The 8,664-nt window shown below is 32.1% G+C and overlaps 1 protein-coding gene across 1 annotated transcript; it reads left to right on the top strand.

Annotated features, from left to right (window-relative positions):
• The first annotated feature begins 3,479 nt into the window (after nt 1–3,479).
• On the top strand, nt 3,480–4,409 carry LOC114032047 (olfactory receptor 51F1-like). The gene has a single exon (XM_027847253.1). The coding sequence runs from the start codon at nt 3,480–3,482 to the stop codon at nt 4,407–4,409; it is 930 nt and encodes a 309-aa protein (XP_027703054.1).
• Nucleotides 4,410–8,664: the final 4,255 nt, after the last annotated feature.

Below are 8,664 nucleotides of genomic sequence, written 5' to 3'. Positions count from 1 at the left end.
GATTACTTTTAAACTGTTTCATTTTGTTTATTTGCTATTTTATTTTTATAAAATTTTATTAACATTTATAATTTATATTATGATTTATTATGACATTTTATTTTTATAATTTTTTCTAATTACATGTAAAAATAATTTTAATGATCTTTAAAAAAAATTTTGAGCACCAAATTCTCTCCCTTCTCCCCTCATTGAGAAGGCAAACAATTTGGTATAGGTTATATATGTATGGTCATCAAAAAATATTTCCATATTATTTATGTTGTGAAAGAAAACACAAATTAAAAAAAAAACAAGAAAAACGAAGAAAGTAAAAAAAAAACCTGCATCAGTCATCATTCAGACTCCATCAGTTCTTTTTTGGAAGATGGATAGCATTTTTCATCATAAATCCTTCAGGATTGTCTTGGATCAGTGCATTGCTGAAAATACCTAAGTAATTTATAGTTGATCATCTTACAATATTGTTATTACTGTGTACAATGTTCTCCTGGTTCTATTCATTTTATTTTGCATCAATTCATGTCTTTACATGTTTTTTTTTATCTGAAGGCATACTGCTCATTATTTCTCATAACAGAATAGTATTCTATCATAATCATATACCACAACTTGTTCAGTCATACCATAACTGATAGTCTTTCCCTCAATTTCCAATTCTTTGCCACCACAAAAGGAGATGCTATAAATGTTTTTGTAATTATAGGTCCTTTTCCTTTTCTGCTTTTTATCTCTTTGGGATATGATTCTAGTAATAGTATTGCTGAATCAAAGGGTATACAGTTTTGTAGCCCATTGGCTATAGTTCCAAATCGTTCTCCAGAATGGTTGGATCAGTTGCCAACTCCACCAACAGCGCATTAGCGTCCCAAATTTCCTATATTCCCTCCAAAATTTATCATTTTCTTTTTCTTTCATGTTAGCCAATCTAATTGGTGTAGGATGGTACCTCAGAGTTCTTTTAATTTGTATTTCTCTAGTCAATAGTGATTTAGAGCATTTTTATGAGACCATAGATAGCTTTGATTTCTTCATCTGAAAACTGCCTGTTCATATTTATGAGTAATTTTTCAATTGGGGAATGTCATATTTTTATAAATTTGACTCACTGCACTATATATTTGAGAAATGACGCCTTTAGTATACTTGCTGAGAAAATTTTTTTTCTCCACCTTTCTGCTTTCCTTCTAATCTTGGTTGCAATTGTGTTTTTTTTGTGCAAAACCTTTTTAATTAAATGTAATCAAAATTACCCAGATTACATCTTGCAATGTTCTCTAATTGTTGTTTGGTCTTAAACTCTTTCATTATCCATAGATCTGACAGACAAACTATTCCATGCTCCACAATTTACTTATGGTATCATCCTTTATGTCTAAATCATGTACCCATTTCTACTTTATCTTGGTTTATGGCGTGAAATGTTGGCCTGTTCCAAGTTTATGTCTTATTGTTTTCCAGTTTCCCAGCATTTTTTGCCAAATAGTGAGTTCTTGTCCCAAAAGCTTGAACTTTTTTGATTTATCAAATACTAAATTACTATAGTTATTTACTACTATCTGGTGTGTATCTAATCTCTTCCACTGATCCACCACTCTATTTCTTAGCCAGTATGAAATAATTTTGGTGATTACTACTTTATGATATAGTTTGAGATCTGGTACAGATAGGCCACTTTTCTTCACATTTTTTCATTGATTCTTTGATAGTCTTGATGTTTTGTTCTTCCAGATGAACTTTGTTATTATTTTCTCTTCCTCTATAAAATACTTTTTTGGTAGTTTGGTATGGCACTAAATAAATAGATTAACTTAGGTAGAATTGACATTTTTATTATATTGGCTTAGCCTATCCATTAGTAGTAATATTTTTTTCAAATTGTTTAGATCTAACTTTATTTGTATGAAAAGTGTTTTGTAATTGTATTCATATAGTTCTTGAGTTTGTCTTGGCAAGTAGACTCCTAAGTCATTTATATTGCTTAGGGAGACCAATTAGAAGGCTATTGCAATAGTCGAGGCATGAAGTGATAAGAATCTGTATTAGTATGTTATATATGTGAGTGTAGAGTAGGAGTCACATATGAGAGATAGAGTGAAGGTAAAGATGGCAAGACTTGAAAATAGGTTATAAATGTACCATGGGTGCAAGAGAAGAATCAGAGATGACACTGCCATTGTAAGTCTGGTGACTTGGAGGATAGATATACACTCAACAGTAATATAGAAGTTTTAAAGAAGGAAGGATTTTGTGGAAAGATAATGAGTTCTGTTTTTTTTTATACATTGAGTTTATGGGACATCCAGTTTGATATATACAAATTAGAGTTGTTAATGAGAAATTAGAGCTCATGAGAGAGATTCAGGACTGTTTTTGTTGTTATTGAGTCATGTCCAACTCTTCATGACCACACGGGATTTTCTTGGCAAGGATATGGGAATAGCTTACCATATCCTTCTCTAGCTCATTTTACAGATGAGGAAACTGAGGCAAACAGGGTTAAGTGACTTGCCCAGGGTCACAAAGCTAGTAAGTGTCTGAGGCCAGATTTGTACTCATGAAGATGAATCACCCTAACTTCAGGTCCAGCACTGTATCCACTGCATCACCTAACTGCCCAGTAAGACCAATAGACCTGGTAATTATCTACATAGAGATGATAATTCAATCCATTGGAAATAATGGGATCACCAAATGAAACAGTATAGAAACAGAGCCCTGAAGTATATTCAATTATTGTTTCTGTTGTGTCTTCACACTTATTATAATAGTGCAAAGGTACACAAAGACTCTACTATGCATCATACTGACATTCCTCTATATTGCCTCACAGTATGTACAATGAGCAAATAATTGTTTTATTTTTAAAGATAGTTATCATTCCCCTTTGTAAATCCTAACTTTTTCATGCTAAATAGTCCTAGTGTCATTATTCATTCTTCAAATAACATAGATTTCATAGCCCTTAGGTTCCTGGCATTCCTATCAAACCTAAGAATTTTCTAAATGCTCCCTAATTTGTTGACATCACTCTTTGATCATGAAATTTAAAAGTGAACATAATAATTCACCACCACCACCACCACCACCACCACCACCACCACCATCATCATCATCATCATCATCATCATCACCACTTAACCCACCTTTGAATAATCACAATAATTTTCTTCTTAATTCCACAGTCACACTAATTAATTATTTAATTTTTGTAAAAAAAACCCTTTAACATACTTTAAAATCAATTATCATAAAATTAGACCATAGAGACAGAATGTTCTTTGAAATCTATTCTGGTTATGACACTAAAAATGTGATGGGGAGAACAAGGTAACCATAATGTATATACTAATTAACCACTAAGGAAAGGTTTAAAATTATATTATCCCAGGGCTCTGCTATAAATATCCATAATTGCCTTTTTTTTCCTTTTGCAGGCTTGGGACTTTTCAATTTGAAAACTACCTTCTCAATTCACTATGTTGGCTTTTCCAAACAACACAGCCATATCTCTGACCTTCTTTCTAACAGGAATTCCAGGACTGGAAGATATTCATATCTGGGTGTCCATTCCCTTTTGTTGTCTGTATGCCATTGCTCTCTCAGGAAACAGCATGATCATGCTTGTCATTATTACTAAACAGAGCCTGCATGAGCCCATGTATTATTTCCTCTTCATGCTGTCAGCCATTGACATGTGCTTGTCCCTATCCACACTGCCAACAACTTTGGGTGTCTTTTGGTTCAATGCTCGAGAGATCACTTTAGATTCTTGCATCAGTCAATTGTTTTTCATTCATTTTCTCACCATCATGGAGTCCTCAGTTTTGTTGGCCATGTCCTTTGATCGCTTTATTGCTATTTGTGACCCACTTAGATATGTTATAATCCTAACTCCAGCCAGGATTATCCAATTTGGATTGATGATGGTACTCAGAGGTGCTCTTATTATGACTCCAGTGCTCTTGCTTCTTAAACGTCTGTCATTCTGCAACAATAATATCCTTTCTCACTCTTATTGTTACCATCCTGATGTGCTAAAATGCTCTTGTTCAAATACCAGGGCCAATAGCATATATGGATTAATTGCAATATTTTTAACATTTGGCTTGGATGCTCCTTTGATTGTCCTTTCCTATGTTTTAATCATTCATTCTTTGCTCAGCATTGCATCCCCACAGGAACGCCACAAAGCCTTCGGCACCTGTGTTTCTCACATTGGTGCCATTTCCATTTTCTATATACCCCTTATCAGCTTGTCCAGTGTCCATAGGTGGGGTCGTAAGGTACCTCCACATGTTCACACCATGATGTCTAGTGCTTTTCTTCTTCTGCCCCCTGTTCTGAACCCTATTATCTATAGTATCAAAACCAAGCAGATCCGCAAAGTCATTCTCAACATTTTCTGAAAAACAGAAATCAGGTCAAATGCAGTTCATCTATAAGTGAACTCATAGCTGAGGAAGAATGGCATAATTCTATTGGTATAACTACTGTTCTCTAAAAATGAATAATACCCTTGGTTTATTATTTTATTCCACTTCAATTACAAGTTTATCTTCAACTTCAGCTTGATAGATAGTGTTAGATAATTATAGAAGATGGGGAGGTTAAGTCCAGTCAATGCATGTTTAGTAAAAAAAAAAAATTCCTAGGTAAATAGCCATGGAAATAATTTCAGAAATATATGAGTGGATCATAGCAGGCATGCAATAAATGATTTTAATTGAATCCATTCATTCATTCATTCATTCATTCTTGCTTTCATAAAATACTAAGAGGTTGCAAGATAATCTTCATCTTCCATAACACCTTCAAAAACATGTATAGAACTCCTCCAAAGAAAAATTCTTGAAAATCCTTGAAAATGTTTTCTTATTCAAAATATACACTAACAAGCAAAACTGTAACTAAAAGAATTGGAGACAAAAATACTCATAGAAAATTAAACTCAACTAGGAACAAATAAAACACTAGAGGTAAAACTAGAATTTTTCTGAAGACATGAATGACAAAATCAATAAAATGAAGGATTAAAGGAAAAATTACATTAGTAGAAGTATCAGAAAAGTAAATAGATAAAAGATTACATCTAAGAAATCTGACTGAAGAAAACATGAAAATAGTATCCAAGAAAAAAACACAGTCGTTTCACAAAGATTCAGAATGGCATAAACAAAGAATAGTGAAGGATTTTATTTTAAGAAATTAGACAATTACAAAAATCAAAATTGTTTAGAGAAAAGTTATAGATTCAAAGAATGATTTAAGAAGAGAAACAAGAATCATTTGTGTTCTTGAAGACTTTCAAGAAGAAAAATATCTGAACACTATATTGCAGGAAATTTTCCATATTTCTCATAAATATTGAAAAAGAGGGAATGATTACAAGTAGATAATTTCAAAGTGAAAAACTATAGAACTAATACACAACTCTAAAGTCAGATTCTTTGAAAAGAATAATAAAAATCATAAACTTTCAGTCCATCAGATTAAAAACAGGTAGGCAGGAAATCAAATCAAAATCACAACAAAACCTGAAGGAATTAAAAAGAAAACAATAATCAGACCCTACTATGCACAATTATATGACAACAAACCTGAGAAAACACAAGAAGTAGAAGTCTATCTGAAAAAAAAATGACTAAAGTAAATAACTAAAGGAAAACCAAATAGAAATCTTAAACAATTCATTTCAGTCAAGAAAATACAACTTACTTTAAAGAAAACAACAAAAAGAAAAGAAAAAAATATTGGTCCTAGTGGATTCAGGAAAATTCTATCAAATATTTAAATAACAATTAATACCAATAATACACACACACACACACACACACACTCTTCTCAAAATTTGAACAAAAAAATGCAACAAACTCCTTTTATGCAACAAATATAATCCTAATAACTTAAGCCAGGGAAATAATAAAAGAGAACAATAGACCAGTAGTCTTAATAATCATTAACTCAAGATTTCAAGTTTAATACAATTTATTTGAAAAATGATTCATTGTGAACTGTTCGGATATATTCCAAGAATATAAGGATAGTTCATTATTAAGAAACAATCATCACAATGATATCAGACAAAAGTAATCTAACATTACTGTTTACAAATTAAACATGCAAAACTGTATTTCAATATAACAATAAGACCGCACAGAAGGCTATAATATAAGAGGTATTCATCATACATATCCAAAGTAACTACAAAATGTATAAAATTTTGTGTCTACATATCAACACACATTTAATATTTGTAAGTATTTAATTAGAAAATGATCAACAAAAATTAAGAATTAAATGAGTTGGAGTGATTCACTGATCATAACCATGTCAATATAACCACTACTACCACAACAATATCAATAAAATAATACTATCAAATTTAACTTTTGGATTTGATTTTATACCAATCAAAATAGCAAAAGGATACTTTAGAGAATTCATTAAATTAAAAGAAAACTCATTTGAAGAAGTAGAATGTCTAGAATGTAAGTGAGATTTATGAGAAAAGGAAGGAATAAAGGTGAAATATCATTTTTAGACCTCAAAACATAAAGCAACCACCATGAAAATCTTTTGTTGCTGGTTTAAAAAAGCAAGAAATGTAAATCAATGGAAAACAGTAGATAAGGAAGAATCAGAAATAATAGAAATCAAACTTGAAATTTAAAAAGATTGCCTAGGAAATAATTTCTTCTATCTTAAGGACTATTGAAAATAATGGAAAGCAGTCTGTTGAAACATGCTGAGACAAACATTTTACATCACATTAAAAATAAATTCAAATTGAAATATGACCCATAGTTTAAAAACCTAAATATAGAAAAGAAATGGGTCATACACTTTTCATAATTTTGGATGGGAATTTTATTCTTAACCAAATAAATAGCATAGACATTTCCACAAGATTAAGTAGATAATTCTGACTACATGAAATTGCAAACCTTTTTTTTTAATGAAATTACTGTAACTAGGATAAGAAAGAAAACCACTGCATGTGGAAGATACTTCTGATAAAGATTTTCTATCTAAAATGAAGAAATAATTATCAAGTATATGAGACTAAGAGCCAATCCTCATAGAGAAGTGGTCAGAAAACATGACTAGACAGTTCTCAAAGAATTCCAAACTTAATCTTAAGAAAAATGTTCCATATAACTAATAACAAAAAAAAATGTGAATCAAAATAACTCTAAGGTTTCCTTTCATAGAAAAAATTGGCAAAAAAGGACAAAGGACAAGAATAAGCAGTATTGGAAGGGTTTCAGAAAGACAAGGACACTAATGTATTGTGGTGTAGTCATAAGTTGATACAATTATTCTGAAAAAAACTAAAATTAACACAAATTTTGACTCATATTGAACTGCTTGGTATCTCTCTCTCTCTCTCTCTCTCTCTGTGTGTGTTACCCCCCTCTCCCCCCCTCTGTCTTTCTCTTTATTATATATAGGTAACATACATACATATAATCATTGTGGAAAGAAGAGAAAATCTTCATATAAACCAAAACATTCAGTTTAGCAGTACCGTTTGTGGTAACAAAGAATTAGAACAAAGCAGGTATCTTTTGATTGGAAAATTACTAAACAAATTGTTGTCCATGAATGTAATGTGATATTATTATGCTGTAAGAATGATGACTAAAAAGAAACATGGAAAGCCTTACACCTATTGAAAGAAGTTGAAATAATCACAGCCAGGGGAGGAACAAACAATATATAGACTACAACAATGTATTTGGAAAGAATAAAAACTACAATGATTAAAAAAAATGAATATTGCATGGCATTCTGGGAAGATGGCAGAGTAGGTCAGAAATTTCCAGGTTCTCCAGATTTCCTCCACAAACAGATAGAAAATCACCACAAAATGAACATAGAGCAGCAAAAATAAAGGGATAAAGCAGTTGTCCTCTTAAGATATCTTGAGAGGACTTTAGAGAAGTCTCCAGTGACTTATGTTTGGCCTGAGTGAAGTGTAAACATCTCCAGGATAATTTCTCTGAATCAACAAACAATAGGCCCTGATGGAAGCAGACTAGGCCTCAAGACATTTCACCTCAACTTTCACATCATTCAGGGCATCAAGAAATTTCGCCTCAGGAACTTTTACCTCACAACTTCAGGAACTTTTGGGGCACAAACTTTTATCTCACAAACTTTCATTTAAAGAATGCTGAGTAAGGGAAGATTGAATGACCCCCTGCTGTTTTGGGAAGTCAGGCCTAGCAGTGGTGACCAGATGTGATCCCAGGCTGTGGCTGTTTGTGAGGAGGAATGAGCACAAGCCTGGTGAGTATGGTACCACAGGGAGCAAGACAATTTTGGGGACAGCATGACTGGAGCTTAGGGTATAAAGAGAGGAGTCCCTTAGGTTGAACCCCCACACAGAATTCAGAAAACAACATTACCTACAACTCAGGATTAAAAGTTGATAATAACAATATTAAACTACTGAAAATAAAATAAGACAAATTAAAAATAGAAATGAGTAAGCAAAGGAAAAGGAACCTGACTATTGATAGCTACTTTGGTGTAAAAGAAGGTCTGGGTTAATATTGAAAAGAAGATCGTGAGGTAAAAAGTTAAAAAAAAAAGCCACTCTTACCCTAACGAATAACGTCAAATGGTCCCAGATCCAAAAATAAATCTTAGAAGAAC

The sequence above is a fragment of the Vombatus ursinus genome, unplaced genomic scaffold (genome assembly GCF_900497805.2).
Source record: "Vombatus ursinus unplaced genomic scaffold, bare-nosed wombat genome assembly UNPS02015397.1, whole genome shotgun sequence".
Lineage (NCBI taxonomy): Eukaryota > Metazoa > Chordata > Mammalia > Diprotodontia > Vombatidae > Vombatus > Vombatus ursinus.
This window is presented reverse-complemented; position numbering and strand designations above follow the sequence as displayed.

Bases quoted from the DNA above. Each gene is read 5' to 3' on its own strand.
- LOC114032047 (XM_027847253.1), top strand. From the start codon at position 3,480: ATGTTGGCTTTTCCAAACAACACAGCCATATCTCTGACCTTCTTTCTA.